Here is a 19,804-nt window from a genome sequence, read left to right as displayed (position 1 = left end):
CGTGAACGTTTTTAACATGTGAAACCACACATTTCACGTGAAACTGCAATTCACACGTGAGGTGAAAACATGGTATTGTCCTTACATAAGAAAAGGTGATTTTCACATGTAAAACTGCAAATGTGTTTTTTTGTAAGGGTACCAACACTGATATATACACTAACATACTGTATACACCAACATATACACCAACACTAACATATCTTTTTATCTTATTGGCCATGCTAAGAGACATTCCTAATTATTGGATAACTCCTTGTTTGAACTGTAGCTCACATAATTGTTACGCTCAACAGATTTTACTGACGTACATCTTAAAGAAGGCCTTTGTTGTGCAAATGAAGCTTTGCAACGGTTATCGTTACTCATTGTGTATTTATTTGTTGTGTTATTATCTTTCTATTATTTCTATATTTTTCTCTCTGCGTTGTTGGGAAGGACCTGTAAGTAAACATTTCACTGTGAGTCTACACCTGTTGTTTACGAAGCATGTGACAAATAAAATGTGATTTGATTTGTTATCTAGCACACAATATATGGAGACTCTCTCTTTATATGCATATACAAAAAGACAAATTGATGAACTGGAAGATCTGAAGAGATCTAGTAAGATGCAGCTGTGAATAATAATAATATAATAATACAATTTGGTATTTATATAGTGCTTTTTGAAGACCCAAAGACGATTGAATTCTTGAATGCTTAAGTGTCTCATCCTGTTCAGTGTAGTGTAGTATGCAAAAGAGTGACCACCATTTATATCCTCTCTATGACTACATTGGACTCCCAATAGCCACCATAATTCAAAGGAAACCATTTTTCTTTCGTGAAATATCAAATGTCCATATTTACTGTGAGGATAATACTTTCCATAGTAATTATAGCATTTTGTACTACAGTACCCATAATGCTCTGCAACTATAAAAAAAATGGTATCATACTAAACACATAAAACTGTTCTGTTCTAACATATGAACTGTTGTTATGTTTAAAGAAAAGAATACTGTGGTTTATGTTAAAATACATGTTTATTTAGAAGCAATATTGCTGAGCTATAAGGAGGAAGTGTAGCATGATGTACTACTGTATATGCTACAGTATTCATAATGCTCTGTAACTATGTCCCGTTTTATCTTACTAAACACGTTCCTAAAGATAACACTATGGTTTCCCGCCACCTTATTATTACAGTAATAGAAAAGCTGATATTCGTTTTTTTGTGCGGAGATATGACCATATCTACAATCAGACATAGTCCCCTGTAGCTCAGTTGGTAGAGCATGGCGCTCGCAACGCCAGGGTTGTGGGTTCGTTTCCCACGGGGGGCCAGTATGAAAATGTATGCACTCACTAACTGTAAGTCGCTCTAGATAAGAGCGTCTGCTAAATGACTAAAATGTAAAAAAGTAAATAGTTATTACCTTGAACTCACAGTCTCTATATACAGTCGTTTCTATATACACATTTTGATTTTATTTTCTCAGTTAAAATGACACTGGTTTCTCTAACCAGGTAAATAAAAGGGTCTCTACTCTCTACATAGACAGCTTCAAAGTGATGATGGTGTATACAGTACACGTATTCCCTTTATAGTGCACTACTTTTCATTGGCACCCTATTCCCTATATAGTGCACTACTTTTGACAAGGGCCCATAGGGAATAGGGTGCCATTTGGGATGCATTTGACTGTTTTATAGAGAATGATCTCATTCCAGACACATGGAAACAATGTCGATTTCCTGCCTTTCTCATTAATACAATTATGGCTAAGGATGATCATTTGTGGCACACTGAAGCAGTTTGTGTAAAAAGGCTGAAGGAGGGTGTATTCATATAACAATCAGAGTGTATTCATAATGGTCGATGCTCACTTTTTAGAGAGATATGACACGGATGGATTTACCCACAAACCTTTGAGCGTCAGAGCTGACAGGGCAACCAGAAACTGTCTGTTCTACTGTTCTATTCACCTTTTCCTTTCTCTTGAAATGCATGAATATTGTTGCATGCCATATGAAATGATCAGATAAATTATTTACATAGCCTATGTTGTTAATGTAACATTTCACTGTATTCCAAAAGTTAAGAATCTGAAGAGTAGACAGTGTAGACAAAATATAAAAATAAAACACTTTCCCAAGAGCCAAACTATCTATGTTCTCCTCAACCAAACTCGCTGAAATGCCAATTTTGAGACAATTGTTTCAAACTGTAGCTTTTTTAGGCATACTCATCTCCTCAGGCACACAACCACACAACCCCCTGACCATACTGCCCTACACTGGAGGGCACGCTAACAATGTTCACGCTAGCAATGTTCACGCTAACACAACATACAGTGGGGAAAAAAAGTATTTAGTCAGCCACCAATTGTGCAAGTTCTCTCACTTAAAAAGATAAGAGAGGCCTGTAATTTTCATCATAGGTACACGTCAACTATGACAGAAAAAATGATTTTTTCCCCCAGAAAATCACATTGTAGGATTTTTAATGAATTTATTTGCGAATTATGGTGGAAAATAAGTATTTGGTCAATAACAAAAGTTTCTCAATACTTTGTTATATACCCTTTGTTGGCAATGACACAGGTCAAACGTTTTCTGTAAGTCTTCACAAGGTTTTCACACACTGTTGCTGGTATTTTGGCCCATTCCTCCATGCAGATCTCCTCTAGAGCAGTGATGTTTTGGGGCTGTCGCTGGGCAACATGGACTTTCAACTCCCTCCAAAGATTTTCTATGGGGTTGAGATCTGGAGACTGGCTAGGCCACTCCAGGACCTTGAAATGCTTCTTACGAAGCCACTCCTTTGTTGCCCGGGCGGTGTGTTTGGGATCATTGTCATGCTGAAAGACCCAGCCACGTTTCATCTTCAATGCCCTTGCTGATGGAAGGAGGTTTTCACTCAAAATCTCACGATACATGGCCCCATTCTTTCTTTCCTTTACACGGATCAGTCGTCCTGGTCCCTTTGCAGAAAAACAGCCCCAAAGCATGATGTTTCCACCCCCATGCTTCACAGTAGGTAGGGTGTTCTTTGAATGCAACTCATCATTCTTTTTCCTCCAAACACGACGAGTTGAGTTTTTACCAAAAAGTTCTATTTCGGTTTCATCTGACCATATGACATTCTCCCAATCCTCTTCTGGATCATCCAAATTCACTCTAGCAAACTTCAGACGGGCCTGGACATGTACTGGCTTAAGCAGGGGGACACGTCTGGCACTGCAGGATTTGAGTCCCTAGCGGCGTAGTGTGTTAGGCTTTGTTACTTTGGTCCCAGCTCTCTGCAGGTCATTCACTAGGTCCCCCCGTGTGGTTCTGGGATTTTTGCTCACCGTTCTTGTGATCATTTTGACCCCACGGGGTGAGATCTTGCGTGGAGCCCCAGATCGAGGGAGATTATCAGTGGTCTTGTATGTCTTCCATTTCCTAATAATTGCTCCCACAGTTGATTTCTTCAAACCAAGCTGCTTACCTATTGCAGATTCAGTCTTCCCAGCCTGGTGCAGGTCTACAATTTTGTTTCTGGTGTCCTTTGACAGCTCTTTGGTCTTGGCCATAGTGGAGTTTGGAGTGTGACTGTTTGAGGTTGTGGACAGGTGTCTTTTATACTGATAACAAGTTCAAACAGGTACCATTAATACAGGTAACGAGTGGAGGACAGAGGAGCCTCTTAAAGAAGAAGTTACAGGTCTGTGAGAGCCAGAAATCTTGCTTGTTTGTAGGTGACCAAATACTTATTTTCCACCATAATTTGCAAATAAATTCATAAAAAATCCTACAATGTGATTTTCTGGAAAAAAAATTCTCAATTTGTCTGTCATAGTTGACGTGTACCTATGATGAAAATTACAGGCCTCTCTCATCTTTTTAAGTGGGAGAGCTTGCACAATTGGTGGCTGACTAAATACTTTTTTTCCCCACTGTAAATGAGTCATTGGTACTACCAAATGATGGAGCAATGACGAACGAATCAGTATCAAACAGACTATAAATACTACTTGAAATATTTTAAATAGTTTGAGCATTTTCTTTAGGCTGCCTGGTGTGCCAGGTGTGTGGGGTTTGCACTTTTGGGACTTTAATATTGATTCCATTGTTTTATATTGGTTCCAAGCTCAATAAAAACACAGATTACGTATTTGAAATGACTTTGAATAGTGTTTGAAACCAGGTGTGATATCAAAGCAAAACCGCCTGGGGGCTACTCACCGAGGGCATTTGGCTGGAGAGCAGGTGGCCATCTTGGGCCAGCATATTGGACATCATGAGGGCGGGCAGCTCCGGATAGGAGTAGGGGTTGAGCAGGCCGTTGTGGTGGGTCCCTAGGGAGTGGCACAGGTAGCCCGACTCAGGGTCCATCAGGTGGAGCAGGGGGGGCTCGGGGTGGTTGGGAGGGGTGATGGGGGGAATCTCGTAGTCCTCGTCCCCGGCACCGTTCCCACTGCCTCCGCCTCCTCCGCCCTGAACGGAATAGCTCTGGAAGGACAAACAGAGAGGGAGATGGTGTGAGATACTGTATTTTACTGTATGTGTAGGTAGGTTTGCCATGAGCAGTGTATGATTCGAGAACATTTTATGTACTGGGGGGAGGTCATTTTGAGTCAGTCAGAGAACGTATCATCTAGAAGAGTCTGAATATTTAATGAGGAAATGGTGCCCCCCCACCCCAGGGATGGGAGTTATACAATGATAGAGGGTTACCTCCCTAAAACCCAACACCCACCCCCAGTCCCCAATTACACCCTACCTATATGATGATCATGTTAAAAGAGTCTACTGGATAATGCGGTAATATGAGCTTTCAGACATAACACCTTGGTCAGGCAAAATCTGAAATGTACATGTGCCTACAGTAAATATACAGAAACGCAATTAGTTTTCATGTTTTCAGAATAACCGTATGCATATCTGTGTATTCCTGTACTATCAATAGGTCCATCGTATTATGTGCAGCAATAAGGAAAAATATGATTCTGAATTCTAGAGGGGGAAAAAATTGAAGAAATTCAAAGGGGAACGAAAAAGCAATTTTGTCTGAGGCACTCTGACTTGACTCCCTTTGTAATGACTGAGTCAAATGAATCATCACAAATAATATTCTGGTGTCAGCCATTCAAGGAGTTTTTAATAGAATTTTTATGATTCATGTCTTGCCGTATACATTTCAGAAATCAATTCAATATCATCTTTGTGCAGGCTGTCATCCTCTGCAGCGGAGTGGTCATTTATCTCTTAAACAAATCCTTTCAGAAAATACAGGGCAAAGGCAAGGAAAAAATGATTATCAGAGAGCTCTTTACTACTAAGAGTAAATAACTCAAAGGTAGTAGCTAGCTACTGTAAGTACTTTAGTAAGGCCCAATTACTTAATATCAACCCATCTACTATGTAGCTTTTACCAAAATGATGAAACAATCTAATGCATTTAACTGGGTAATGTTAAGTAACCACCACAGCAGAAGAAAGACAAACTCAAAAACACCCCCCCCCCCCCCCAAAAAAACAGCCTCAATCTGGTCATGACCAAGGAAGATGTAATTGCAATTTATTACTTATTATAACAGAGGGATGCAGACATTGAACAAACACAACACTTAAACATGCTTTCATCCCCCTGCCACTAGTGAACATGAATGGAAGAAGGAAAACAATTTAATTGCTTCAATTTGATTTACTGTCCCTCGCATTGTCTGGAAAAGCGTGGATATTAATTTTCTAAATTGTCCTTTGAAGACAGATGTTTTTGTAAACCTTTGGGAATCGTGTTATTGTTTGGTCTAATGGACAACAAAACGAACATTTCCGGAGATTCAATTTCCCTCATAATTGTTGGAAGGAAACGAACTTGTCTTTTGTAAACATTGGGACCATTGTGTGAAGTGAGTCCCTCGTTGAATCCTTTGGGGAACTCAAATCTCCATGATCTTTCATAATGAGGCAGGCACTAGGTATTCAGGCGACCAATTGATTGGTCAACATTTTTGTTTGAATAAAATCTACATGTAGGCTTCTGAGCTTGAATACCTAGACACACAAATTACTAAACAGGGAGCCAGAGATCAATATAGCCTAACCAGATGTAAAAAAAATCTGTTCTTGACCTTCCTCCTCCCGCGGCCGCTGATCTTCACAGATTCTGCCATTATGCTCCTAAAGTTACCGGTAATAGGCTGCACCAGCGGTCGGCAACCTTTCCCATTTGGAGTGCCAAGTTATCATACCATTTCTACTGATCTGCGTGTCAGTTACGATTTTCATATGCACATTTTTGTGGAACAGTTCCATTTCATTTACAATAAAGTATTCATATCTCAAAATCAATGTCATGTGGTTAATAAAAAATATATCTACATGAAAATGATAGAAATCTAAAAGTAACTTATGTTGCCATTGCCAATGTGTAAAAATAGCCTACATAAACCAACAAATAAAAACATTGCAGCCTGCAGGTATAAAATATCCTGATAAAAAATAAAAATCCTATATATCACATTGGCTACCCATGGCCTGTCTGCAAGGAACTTGAAATATTGTATCAACTATTAACTTGGTCCAGCCCGATCGTGCAAGCAAATTTGCAACATTGTATGAAATATTCTGGGGCCTAATTTTCCCATGCCAGTGAGCTCTGGACAGACAGACACAGCTGTGATCTATTTGCACAAGGGATAAGAAGCAATCAGACCTATTTTATAACGTTTCCACCGGATTAGAGCATTACATTTTTTTCCTCTTTCATGCTGAGTGGTTATCGAAAGGGAGAGAACTGAAAAGATTTTTCAAACAGCCTACGTTGAGGAACTATTGTCATTCTCAATGGATGTAAAAACAAACTTTGTTTACTTACTGTTTGAGGTGAAGAAAAAATTAATTTGAGAAGCTACACAGTGATGGTGAGTTAAGACAATCAGAAATAGTATCAGATCCCCAAATGGGCACATTTATAGGCCTACATTTGTGCGCAGGCCAGGTAGCTTAGGCCTACTTCTATGGGTAATCAGGTGCGTGTCCTTACTCAAGATTGACAGGAGCACTCCAAACAAAAGACAATGAACAAATTGACCCGCAAATGGAATGAAATAAACCAAAACTTGTAGCCTAGGTTGTGCGCTCTGCAAACAATGTGTCCACTCCTATAATGACAACGGTAAGCCCGTAATAATAATATATTGAATGCATTAACAGAAATTACCGTAACCAAACAAATATTAATTAGAAATTATGGGAATTAACGGTAAATCTACTACTGGTGATACAGGTGTGCCATCCCTGCGGCCTCCGCAATGGATTAGTCCACTGAGACAGGCGTGAACCAGACAGGTGTCTCGTCTGCCATACATGTTTTTCTATATATTTGCCACTGCTGGACTAAAGAAATCTTATCAATCCTATCGACCAAACAATCGGCCAGTCGACTAAATGGGGTCAGCCCTACTATGCAGTCATCACTTATCTTAAGTATCTTATATCTTATGTTATATCTTAAGTACGAAGGGCATGTTCATCAACCGTGACCAATATGCTTTGTTTTCTGATAGTATAAAAATACTTATTCCAATCAAATACAAATCCTTTGCTCCGTTAAATGTTTTTCAGTTGTGTAAGGGAGAGCTAGTGAATAATATGTGTCACATGTTACATTACTCTGGAGTCTAGTCGGATGCACTTGATGATAAAATGTAAATATCAAGGACGTTCCCAGTTGAATAGTCGCAAGATAAATAATTCATATTCTATTCAGAGTGAGATTGCAGAGCCAAGGTATACTCCAGTTAATGCATACTCTTCACCTCTTCCCCTTTAAAAGTCAAATCGAAACAATGGCGTATGCATTTATGTGTTGATGGATCATATAGGCCAGAGTCTGTCCTCCTTGTACGGTGACGACTCCAACAAACGCATATCCACGGTTTCTCTAAGTGTTTCTTCTCTCAAGGATTCCATTCTAATGCACAATGCCATATTTTAATACACACAGTACAAGTATGTAGGCTTCGCTGTCATAAAGGGGAGGGAGCTTCCTTCTTGATCAATAGTTTTAGCATACCATTTGGGAATATATTTCTGGGTAAAGAAGTAGCAAGCATTGCCCACGTCCCAAATGGCAACCTATTGGCACCGGTTGGGCCATGGTCCAAAGTAGTGCACTATATAGAGAATCGGGTGCCATTTCAGATGCAGACATTCTGTTCCGTCTTAATTAAGCGTGGAGGTCTTCAGAGAGTTCGGCGCACATTTTAATACACCTTTCATTTAATAGAAACAGATGAACAGACAGTTGGTGTGGGGATGGAATGAGAGGGAATATATCATTGATTGGGAAGCTTTCCAGGTTATTTTTATTGGCACCAAGCTAACTTTCCACAATACTGCTTCACTAGCTCAGCTAATCTAATGGGATTTATCTGAACAGGCTTTGTTCAGTAGTCAAGGCCTTCAGTATCACAGATGATATCTAGCAGATGATTTGAAGTCATATTAATATATATTCAGACAAATCATTTTATGAATACAGTGTCTTATAAACCCATGTGGGCTGGGCATCCTGAAGATGCAAAACACTCAAATAATAATAAAATAAATTAATAAAATAAAAATATACACTACTCATTCAAGGGTTTGCTGATTGGCTGAAATGCATTAAGAAGAAAAGAAATTCCACAAATTAACAAGGCACACCTGTTATTTGAAATGCATTCCAGGTGACTACCTCATGAAGCTGGTTGAGAGAATGCCATGAGTGTGCAAAGCTGTCATCAAGGCAAAGGATGACTATTTGAAGAATCTCAAATATAAAATATATTTTGAATTGTTTAACACTTTTTTGGTTACTGGGGATGAGGCTTACTATATATACTGTATTGTTTCAAATAAAAAATGAAATGGACATATGAATTGCACATATTTCCTTCTGGGGGGGCAGTGTTTACCATCTATCTGTTCTTATATACACCTCGGTAACTACATGAGTCAGTGGAAAATAAAACTATGTCAAGGCAGCACCTCCACTCACGACACAGTTTGAGAGGAGACTTTCGACTTCCCAAATCAGCGATTCAGCTGAGGGCCTGACCGGGGGCAGTGATGATGATGATGACAGATCTGCCTCACCACTAATGTGTACTTATCTGCCTATTGGAAGAGGTTTGTCAAATTGTGATTTATGCTTACCCCCCGAGCGCAGAAAACAAAGTCATAGTTATCTCTCGCTTCCATACGGCCTGTTTCTCAAGAAAGTAAAGGAGGGATGGGAGGGTTATCTTGGGGAAGAATTTGGGTGTCTTTCTCTCTCTCTCCCTCATCTGTCTTCGTTCACGCTGACATTCCCCCCATAGAAGGATTACACCTCAGAAATAATGCCATGGACAAGAGTAGAGGGGGGTTACGTCACCCCTGTTGACTTTAGAGGGTGGTCTGTTCCATGTGCAGGTATTGGGCAAAATTATGAGAAAATAATGGACCCTACAATCTACTGTATGACGATATGGAACAGTCCTTCTCAATGACTGGGTGATGTTATGCTTTGCATTTTGGCGACTCCACAGCAACAGTAACACTGTGAACTAAGAAGTCCATGCTGCACAGTACAACTTTATTTCACATAACTTGATGGTAATAGTCTAATAATTGTGTACCAAAGCCAAATTGTGCACAGGCGCTGCACACATCATGTAATGTAAAGTTCATAGAGAAGCCTGAGAGGATGTCTACTTTCAAAGTCTGTGTGTGTCCTGTTTGGACAGCTCAAACTGTGGACAACCCTCTCTCTCTCTCTCTCTCTCTCTCTCTCTCTCTCTCTCTCTCTCTCCTCTCTCTCTCTCTCTCTCTCTCTCTCTCTCTCTCTCTCTCTCTCTCTCTCTCTCTCTCTGTCCCTCTCTCTTTCTCTCTGTCCCTCTCTGTCCCTCTCTCCCAGCCATAATACAGGCTTTAACTAAAGCCATCAGCTGTGTTCTTTTGCTACAATATCATGTAGGGATATCAGGGATATCAACACACCACAAAGAGCCTCCTTAGAATAACAGAGAGTGAGCCAGGCTCAGGTTACTGGCTTCCTCTCTCTCTCTCTCTCTCTCTCTCTCTCTCTCTCTGTCTCTCTCTGTCTGTCTCTCTCTCTCTCTCTCTCTCTCTCTCTCTCTCTCTCTCTCTCTCTCTCTGTCTCTCCCTGTCTGTCTGTCTGCTCTCTCTCTCTCTCTCTCTCTCTCTCTCTCTCTCTCTGTCTCTCTCTGTCTCGCTCTGTCTCGCTCTGTCTGTCTGTCTGTCTCTCTCTCTCTCTATCTATCCCATCGATCTCTCTCTCTTCATCCCATCCCCTCTCCCTCTCTCTCTCTCTCTCTCTCTCTCTCTCTCTCTCTCCAAACAGACTAGCTGCATTATTTATCCATCACTCTGTTACTATTTAGACATTTGGGGAATCTGAAACTTTCTGTCTGAGGAGGAAAGTGAGGCATCGCTCCAGCCCCAACACAATGTCATGGGCTCATCTAGGAAGTAATAGCCATAAAAATAGCTAGTAGCTACAATGCTGGCTATGGCTATTCGGATATGAAATTCTAACAATGCAAATAATACCGAAATGCCTATTGTATCTAAAAAGAAAGACACAAATGAAGAAAGAACAAAATATAAAAGGAAAGGCCTACAGAATGAAAGGCGATGACAGATACAAAATGACAAAATGTCCCTATTTCTTAAGCACAGCTACGGTCCATTTCATCCTAGAGAAAGGAGTTGATTACTAAACGAGCATGGACTAAAACAACCGTGCTAATTGCAATCGTTTATTTATTTTATGTCTCTTCCCTTCCTCTTGTCTCCCCCTCTTTCCCTCTCTCATCTCCCCCTCCCGTCTCCTCCCTCTGTCTCCCAGCATCTCACTCCTCACTCCTCGTCCAAGGTCACGAGGTCATAGTCATCTGATCATATGTCGGTTGTGATTAGAATCAGGCCTTTTGTGCCATGTCATATTTCATTACGCACAGGACTCATCTCCTGGGTCGCGGGGTCACTCTGATTTGATTGGCTGACAGAAATGATATAATTTGCATTTAACCCTAGGCGGTATGAGTTCTGAATGGCGTACTAATGCATTTGGCAAAGATAGAAGGCTGCCCCGGGAGTGACTAATTTGAAGTGGCACAGCAACCGCGGAGTTAGGGGGGCTGAGCTATTGTACAACATGATGGGGTTACATGGAGTGAGGTTTATTCAATAATAAACAACATGAAGAACTCTCTCCGTGTCTCTGTCTCCTTCTCTCTCTCTCTCGCTCTCTCTCTGTCTCTCTCTCTCTCTCTCTGTCTCTGTCTCTCTCTCTCTCTCTCTCTCTCTCTCTCTCTCTCTCACTCTCTCTACTTCTCTCTCTCCCTCTTCTAATGACACTTTGATTTGACTGGAAGAGGATGCTCAGTGAGGTTGGGGCTAGCCCACAACTAACAGGTCATTATTGCTGTACACTGGAGTGGAACAAAACATTGTTCAAACGTTCCCAGACGAAAGGCAGAGAAGACTGGAGAGAGAGGAGACACTGTGCAGACAATGGAATGGGATTAATGAAGATGGGCAAATAAAGAACAAATAAAGTTGGATGAATTTGAATTGGGGAATGATGGGGGCAGATGTTAGCCTAGCTAGCAGAAATAGATTCTAGATTTAATAAGCGTTCGTTATTGTATTCTTAGCCCAGACTTGATGCAGTGGAGAGAGTTCAGTTAATTCGCTCACCACTCCGATAGTGATTGTGTGCAGATGCTTCGCAGTGTGAACTGTGTAAGCTCAAGCACGATCTTCGCTAATGCAATAATAAAAATGCTAAGAAAACAAATGATCAGATAAAGAAACAAAGCTCAGGTTTCGAAGAGTCAATTAGAGAGAGATTGTGACACGCGCTCTGATACTGACGTGGGTGACAGGCGTGGGGGAAGGGGTCAAAGAAAGGGAAGGAGGGAGGAAGAGAACAAGGGAGGGAGGGATGGAGGGACCGAGGGAGGGAGGAGAGATGATTTCAACATTTCAAATGAGGACCATAATCAAACTTATTGCCTGACAGGAGGCATTTAGCATTACAAAGTTACATTTGGCACACATATTATTTCTGCAGTATCCCCCTTGTCGCTTCTTCTAGAGAGCAGCCATCTCTCTCCAGAGGGGGAATATTTTTTACTTTATTCATTGGTTGCCCTGTCTCTTCTGATAGGCTTAACAGGGCTACTGTTGCTGTATAGTCAATGGATGCGTCCCAAATGGCACCCTATCCCCTATACAGTGCACTACACCTGACCAGAGCCCTTTGGGCTATTGTCAAAAGTAGTGCACTATGTAGTGAATGGGGTGCTAATTGGGACGCAGGAGATGAGTTCCGTGCACCATGCGTCACAATAAACAAATCCAATGACATCAGCTCTTATATACAGATTTCTATTCTACAATTTCACCTTTTTGTTTTACACTGTTTTCACATTGAAGGTCAATGCTGCTGTGGTGCGAAAACAATTGACACTACTTTTTCTGATTCTGACTGACAAAGCCTCATTGTGCTGTAGTCGTGTTTCTTTTTAAAATGTCTGGCGAATAAACAACACACAGAAAAGACAGTTGGTGGATCTTTAGTCATTTATAGACAATTGTGGAAACTGACAATGAGGACGCTGACAGGAGAGTCGTGTGGACACACAAATTGTTTGGACCCTGTCACCAGTAAAGTACTGTGTTTTCTACTTGTATACAGTGGGGTTGGGTGGGGATGTCGTGTGTCTGTGTGTCTGTGTGTGTGTGTGTGTGTGTGTGTGTGTGTGTGTGTGTGTGTGTATGCGCATGCAAACATGACTTTGCAAGTGGACAATCGCTTATGTGTGTGTGTGTGTATGTGTGTGTGTGCGTGCGTGTGCTTGCACCCATGCATGCAAGCCACAACAATAGTGAGCATTTCCACCATGGTATTACTGTGTTCTTAAGTGTCTCCAGTCTCCCAGGCCTGGAGTCAACAGTCAATGTGGCTGTGTATTGGCGATGGGCACAGCTGGGGACATCTGATGAGAACGGGTGCAAACATCTTGGGGCTTCGATCCATGGTGCCATTGTTTTTACAAGAGGCAGAGGGAGTGGACAGCGCTCCACTGTGAATGAGACACTTATTCCTCAGCCATGATTGTACACACACTCTATGACTGCGTCCCAAATGGCACCCTATTCCCTAAATAGTGCACTACGTTTGACCAGGCTCCATAGGGAATAGAGTGCCATTTGGGATGAAGACTCCATAGGCCATAACAGCTCCCTTCACAACTCCATTCCACAAAGATGTCGACTGACTGATACAACAGACACACACAGTACATACTGTAGCTTCTCAAGGTATGGATGGGTTTAACTGCTTTGAGCTAAAATGACACTAGCTGTGAATCTAATGCGATGCTGTTAGTGTAAAAGTCTCACTAAAGTGAAACTAGTAGTTATTAGGCGAAACTATGAACATTCTACGACCCCAAATAGTAAATAGAAATCTAGCATCGCATAGGGTGGAAAATATTATCTGATGCAATCCTGAATGACTGGTTCCTTATCAACAACTGGGCTACATCCCCAAATGGCACCCTATTCCCTATGGGTCCTGGTCAAAAGTAGTGCACTAGGGAATAGGGTGCCATTTGGGACTCAGCCCTGGTTTTCTGAAAGTCCTACAAAAACACATTAAGACTGCCATTAGATTAATTTGATCACCCTATACGGCAACATGGAAAATGTACATCTTGGCATGGCAAAGGGCCCTTACACAAATATACAGCTGTGCATTTATTTCCAGGCTTTTAATGGGTGAAAAAGGGAGCCATTTTCCAAATCAATCGGAAAAAAAGCCACGGCGAGGAAGAGAGAGAGAGAGAGAGAGAGAGAGAGAGGGAGGGAGGGAGGGAGAGCTTTTTGCTGCAGCAACAAATATCCCTGCACATCTTTTTCGCTTTGTCTCCTGCCCCTGCTTCGTCAGCGAACGGCTAGCAGAAATATTTTGGCAGCCGCTCTTTGTTTTCATTTTCACAAAAGATGGAGGGAGAGAAAGAGATGTGGAGGGGTAGTGGTGGTGGTGGAGGGGGGGGGAGTGGAGGGGTGGTTGAGCGCGGGAGGGGAGAGGAGAGGAGGGAAGGAGATGGGAGAGGAGAGGAGGGAAGGAGATGGGAGAGGAGAGGAGGGAAGGAGATGGGAGAGGAGAGGAGGGAAGGAGATGGGAGATGGGAGAGGAGAGAGAGAGAGAGAGAGAGAGAGAGAGAGAGAGAGAGAGAGAGAGAGAGAGAGAGAGAGAGAGAGAGAGAGAGAGAGAGAGAGAGAGAGAGAGAGAGAGAGAGAGAGAGAGAGAGAGAGAGAGAGAGAGAGAGAGAGAGAGAGAGAGAGAGAGAGAGAGAGAGAAAGAGCGGTGGAGGGGGGTAGAGAAGGAGAAGAGGATAGGGGAGGGGAGGGTTTTCAGTCTGCCACTCTCAGTCCCAGACCCAATCTAAACAGTGGGAGGAAGCTGTAAATCAAACTAATGGGACGGCCTGGTAATTCCTAGCAGCAGGGCCGGGCGGCGGGGCACAGACGGGGACCCCAAATGACGGGAGTTTACAAAAACCGTGGCGGCAAGGGCTTTAATCAGCGACAACGATCCAATGATACTGTCTCCCCAATCAGAGCATTTCCTGTCAGTCACACAAGACCGATTTTGACCAATCAGGCGCGCCGACAGAGATTGGGTTGCGGCCAGCTAGCTGAATTACCAATCTCATTTAGAAAGGGGAGAAAAAATGAGGAAAATGAACTTGAGCTCCTATAATTCTGGGATTGCGTCCCAAATGGCAACCTATTTCCTATATAGTGCACTACGTTTGACCAGAGACCTATGTGCCCTGGTCAAAAGTAGTGCACTATAAAGGGAATACGGTGCCAGTAGATACATCAGGAATGTGACATCATAATCAGAATGAGTCTACAACGTCTCATTAGAAACATGTGTAGAGATAAAAACGAGTGGATAGCTGTTGAAGGCTGTAAGGTATGTGTGTGTATGTGTGTGTGTCTCCAATACCTAAAAGGATGGTGTTCAATTACAATCGCTGTGAATTTCTCGTGAATACCAGATCTGCACATTTTTTAAATGAAAAACATGATTCTGAAACCTATACTATGACTTATTTTGCCATCTAGAAAACACAGCCACATTGTTGGCATTCAGACACTTTGTTAATTACACCACCACACCAGGGATTGGCTTGAAATCTGTGCCAAAGCTTGACGACACAAAACATGGAATGCGGCAAAAAAAAATACGAAGAAACATGGTATTTCAAGTGAAACTATTTTCAACTTGTACAAATGGAAAACAGGCAGCCCCAACTTGAAATTAGACATTGCCAGAGGCTGCCTTTTGTAAACAGAAATCAACGGGGTACGGGTGGGGAGGGGGTGGAGAGAGAACTGTAATTTACTACAGTGAGTCAGAGAATAAAAAAAAAAACGCGCTTCACTTCATCATCAGGCCTTTCAAACCTGTTTCAAACAGGCCCTCCAAATCATGATCCATAATTCTTTTTTATTTGATGCTGCTAGTGCTTGGATACAGCACCGTATACAGGCGAAGCCAAGCCGAGGAACGTGGTCGTGCTATAGTGTAGGAGCGGACTGACTGACTCACTCTGCATGTAGAACCAGCGGACCACTTGGCAGCCATGGCGCTACAACAGGGCCAATCAATAAAACCTTGTTACACTAATTGCGAGATTATAATCTCCGTTAGCTACTTCGGCTGCATATCCAAACAGTCACTCCATTAAGATAATTATTCCTGCTACTCTCTCTCTCTCTCTCTCTCTCTCGCTCTCTCTCTCTCTATCCGACCGATTTTCCCAAACGTCTATTATGCTAAACTAATACTTAAATCATGGTGGAAATCCATAAAAAGGGAATTTACTGTTGTTATGGTCATATGGAAGATGACAGTGTTTTTTTAAACGCCCACGTCTTCATTTGAAAAATGATGAAGGGGTTAGACAGTTGTACTAAGCTCATGAGGCATTTATAAAATATCCAAGAATCAGTGGCTATATAATATAATATATATCAAGAATTGTATTGATTATCAGAAATGGCTGTAAATATAACAGAGTGGGCCTTTAACACAGAATTAATACATAAAAAATATCTTAATATTCTTCTACTTCAGTTCAGTTCAGTGCAAGAGTTTTCAACTCAAGTCTACTGAGGGAGGGAGGGAGGGAGAGTGAGAGATAGAGAGAGAGAGAGAGAGAGAGAGAGAGAGAGAGAGAGAGAGAGAGAGAGAGAGAGAGAGAGAGAGAGAGACAGAGAGAGAGAGAGAGAGAGAGAGAGAGAGAGAGAGAGAGAGAGAGAGAGAGAGAGAGAGAGAGAGAGAGCACTCTCTGGGCCCTCCAGGAGCAAGCTACAATAGAAAAGTCAAGCTCACAGGCATTTAGTCCAGTCTAGAGGTATAGCTGGGGAGGGTTTTCATGTCAGGGCTAAGTCCCAAATGGCACCCTATTCCCTTTGTAGTGCACTACTTTTAACCAGAACTCTATAGGCCCTGGTCAAAGTTGTGCACTATATAGGGAATGGGGTGCCATTTGGGACACACCTAATGTTCCCTGCTTGGTGCCGTATCGATCTGGTGAGACCGGAGCAAAGGGACAGTCTCCGCTGGTTACTCTATTGTACACTGTTGCCACGACGATCGCGAGTGACCCTGGGCAGACAAAGGGCTAGTTGAGGCCGGGCCAGAGGCCTGACCTTGTCTTTTAATCAGCCCTGTGTCTACTGTTTGCTGATGATCTGGTGCTTCTGTCCCCAAACAAGGAGGGCCTACAGCAGCACCTAGATCTTCTGCATAGATTCTGTCAGACCTGGGCCCTGACAGTAAATCTCAATTAAAAGACAACAATAATGGTGTTCCAAAAAAGGTCCAGTTGCCAGGACAAATACAAATTCCATCTAGACACCGTTGCCCTAGAGCACACAAAAAACTGTACGTACCTCGGCCTAAACATCAGCGCCACAGGTAACTTCCACAAAGCTGTGAACGACCTGAGAGACAAGGCAAGAAGGGCCTTCTACGCCATGAAAAGGAACACAACATTTGACATACCAATTAGGATCTGGCTAAAGATCAGTTATAGAACCCATTGCCCTTTATGGTTGTGAGGTCTAGGGTCCGCTCACCAACCAAGAATTCACAAAATGGGACAAACTAAAATATCCTCTGTGTACAACGTAAAACACCAAACAATGCATGCAGAGCAGAATTAGGCAGATACCCGCTAATTATCAAAATCCAGAAAAGAGCCGTTAAATTCTACAATCACCTAAAAGGAAGCGATTCCCAAACCTTCCATAACAAAGCCATTATCTACAGAGAGATTAACCTGGAGATGAGTCCCCTAAGCAAGCTGGTCCTGGGGCTCTATTCACAAACACAAACAGAGCCCCAGGACTGCAACAAAATTAGACCCAACCAAATCATGAGAAAGCAAAAAAATAATTACTTGACACATTGGAAAAAAAATTACAAAAAAACCTGAGCAATGCTGGAATGCTATTTGGCCCTAAACAGAGAGTACACAGTGGCAGAATACCTGACCACTGTGGCTGAACCAAAATGAAGGAAAGCTTTGACTTTGTATAGACTCAATGAGCATAGCCTTGCTATTGAGAGAGGCTGCCATAGGCAGACCTGGCTCTCAAGAGAAGACAGGCTATGTGCACACTGCCCACAAAATGAGGTGGAAACCGAGCTGCACTTCCTAACCTCCTGCCAAATGTATGACCATATTAGAGACACATATTTCCCTCAGATTACAGACCCACACATTTGAACTCCCATATCTGTTGGGTGAAATACCGCAGTGTGCCATCACAGCAGCAAGATTTGTGACCTGTTGCTACAAGAAAAGGGCAACTAGTGAAGAACAAACACCATTGTAAATACAACCCATATTTATGTTTATTTATTTTCCCTTTTGTACTTTAAATATTTGCACATCGTTACAACACTTTATATAGCCATAATATGACATTTGAAATTCCTTTGGAACCTTTGTGAGGGTAATGTTTCCTGTACATTTTTTATTGTTTATTTCACTTTAGTTTATTATCTATTTCACTTGGTTTGGCTATGTAAACATATATTTCCCATGTCAATAAAGCCCTTTCAATTGAATTGAATTGAGAGAGAGAGAGAGAGAGAGAGAGAGAGAGAGCTAACTGGGAGAGAGAGAGAGAGAGAGAGAGAGAGCTAACTGGGAGAGAGAGAGAGCTACAGTGGGGCAAAAAAAGTATTTAGTCAGCCACCAATTGTGCAAGTTCTCCCACTTAAAAAAGATGAGAGAGGCCTGTAATTTTCATCATAGGTACACGTCAACTATGACAGACAAAATGAGGAAAGAAAATCCAGAAAATCACATTGTAGGATTTTTAATGAATTTATTTGCAAATTATGGTGGAAAATAAGTATTTGGTCACCTACAAACAAGCAAGATTTCTGGCTCTCACAGACCTGTATCTTCTTCTTTAAGAGGCTCCCTCTGTCCTCCACTCGTTACCTGTATTAATGGCACCTGTTTGAACTTGTTATCAGTATAAAAGACACCTGTCCACAACCTCAAACAGTCACACTCCAAACTTCACAATGGCCAAGACCAAAGAGCTGTCAAAGGACACCAAAAACAAAATTGTAGACCTGCACCAGGCTGGGAAGACTGAATCTGCAACAGGTAAGCAGCTTGGTTTGAAGAAATCAACTGTGGGAGCAATTATTAGGAAATGGAAGACATACAAGACCACTGATAATCTCCCTCGATCTGGGGCTCCATGCAAGATCTCACCCCGTGGGGTCAAAATGATCACAAGAACGGTGAGCAAAAATCCCAGAACCACACGGGGGACCTAGTGAATGACCTGCTGAGAGCTGGGACCAAAGTAACAAAGCCAACCATCAGTAACACACTACGCCGCCAGGGACTCAAATCCTGCAGTGCGAGACGTGTCCCCCTGCTTAAGCCAGTACATGTCCAGGCCCGTCTGAAGTGCATTTGGATGATCCAGAAGAGGATTGGGAGAATGTCATATGGTCAGATGAAACCAAAATATAACTTTTTGGTAAAAAACTCAACTCGTCATGTTTGGAGGACAAAGAATGCTGAGTTGCATCCAAAGAACACCATACCTACTGTGAAGCATGGGGTTGGAAACATCATGCTTTGGGGCTGTTTTTCTGCAAAGGGACCAGGACGACTGATCCGTGTAAAGGAAAGAATGAATGGGGCCATGTATCGTGAGATTTTGAGTGAAACCCTCCTTCCATCAGCAAGGGCATTGAAGATGAAACGTGGCTGGGTCTTTCAGCATGACAATGATCCCAAACACACCGCCCGGGCAACGAAGGAGTGGCTTCGTAAGAAGCATTTCAAGGTCCTGGAGTGGCCTAGCCAGTCTCCAGATCTCAACCCCATAGAAAATATTTGGAGGGAGTTGAAAGTCTGTGTTGCCCAGCGACAGCCCCAAAACATCACTGCTCTAGAGGAGATCTGCGTGGAGGAATGGGCCAAAATACCAGCAACAGTGTGTGAAAACCTTGTGAAGACTTACAGAAAACGTTTGACCTGTGTCATTGCCAACAAAGGGTATATAACAAAGTATTGAGAAACTTTTGTTATTGACCAAATACTTATTTTCCACCATCATATGCCAATAAATTCATTAAAAATCCTACAATGTGATTTTCTGGATTTCATTCAAGGGTTTGCTGATTGGCTGAAATGCATTAAGAAGA

The 19,804-nt window shown here is 42.1% G+C and overlaps 1 protein-coding gene and 1 non-coding gene across 5 annotated transcripts in view; one reads left to right on the top strand and one right to left on the bottom strand.

The window, feature by feature from the left end:
• LOC121575570 (thymocyte selection-associated high mobility group box protein TOX-like) overlaps positions 1 to 19,804 on the bottom strand; it is a 160,928-nt gene that overhangs the window by 38,825 nt on the left and 102,299 nt on the right. For all 4 annotated transcript variants that reach the window (XM_045223084.1, XM_041888747.2, XM_045223085.1 and 1 more), the window contains exon 4: positions 4,216 to 4,482. In XM_045223084.1, the coding sequence (XP_045079019.1) occupies positions 4,216 to 4,482 (267 nt within the window). The remainder of the gene's footprint in view (positions 1 to 4,215; positions 4,483 to 19,804) is intronic.
• On the top strand, positions 1,256 to 1,330 carry trnaa-cgc. Its single transcript has one exon. It is a non-coding gene; the product is annotated as a tRNA-Ala (tRNA).

Source organism: Coregonus clupeaformis, chromosome 10, assembly GCF_020615455.1.
Source record: "Coregonus clupeaformis isolate EN_2021a chromosome 10, ASM2061545v1, whole genome shotgun sequence".
NCBI classification, from domain to species: Eukaryota; Metazoa; Chordata; class Actinopteri; order Salmoniformes; family Salmonidae; genus Coregonus; species Coregonus clupeaformis.
Note: the sequence above shows the minus strand (reverse complement) of the source record. Positions and strands in the feature narration are given on the sequence as shown.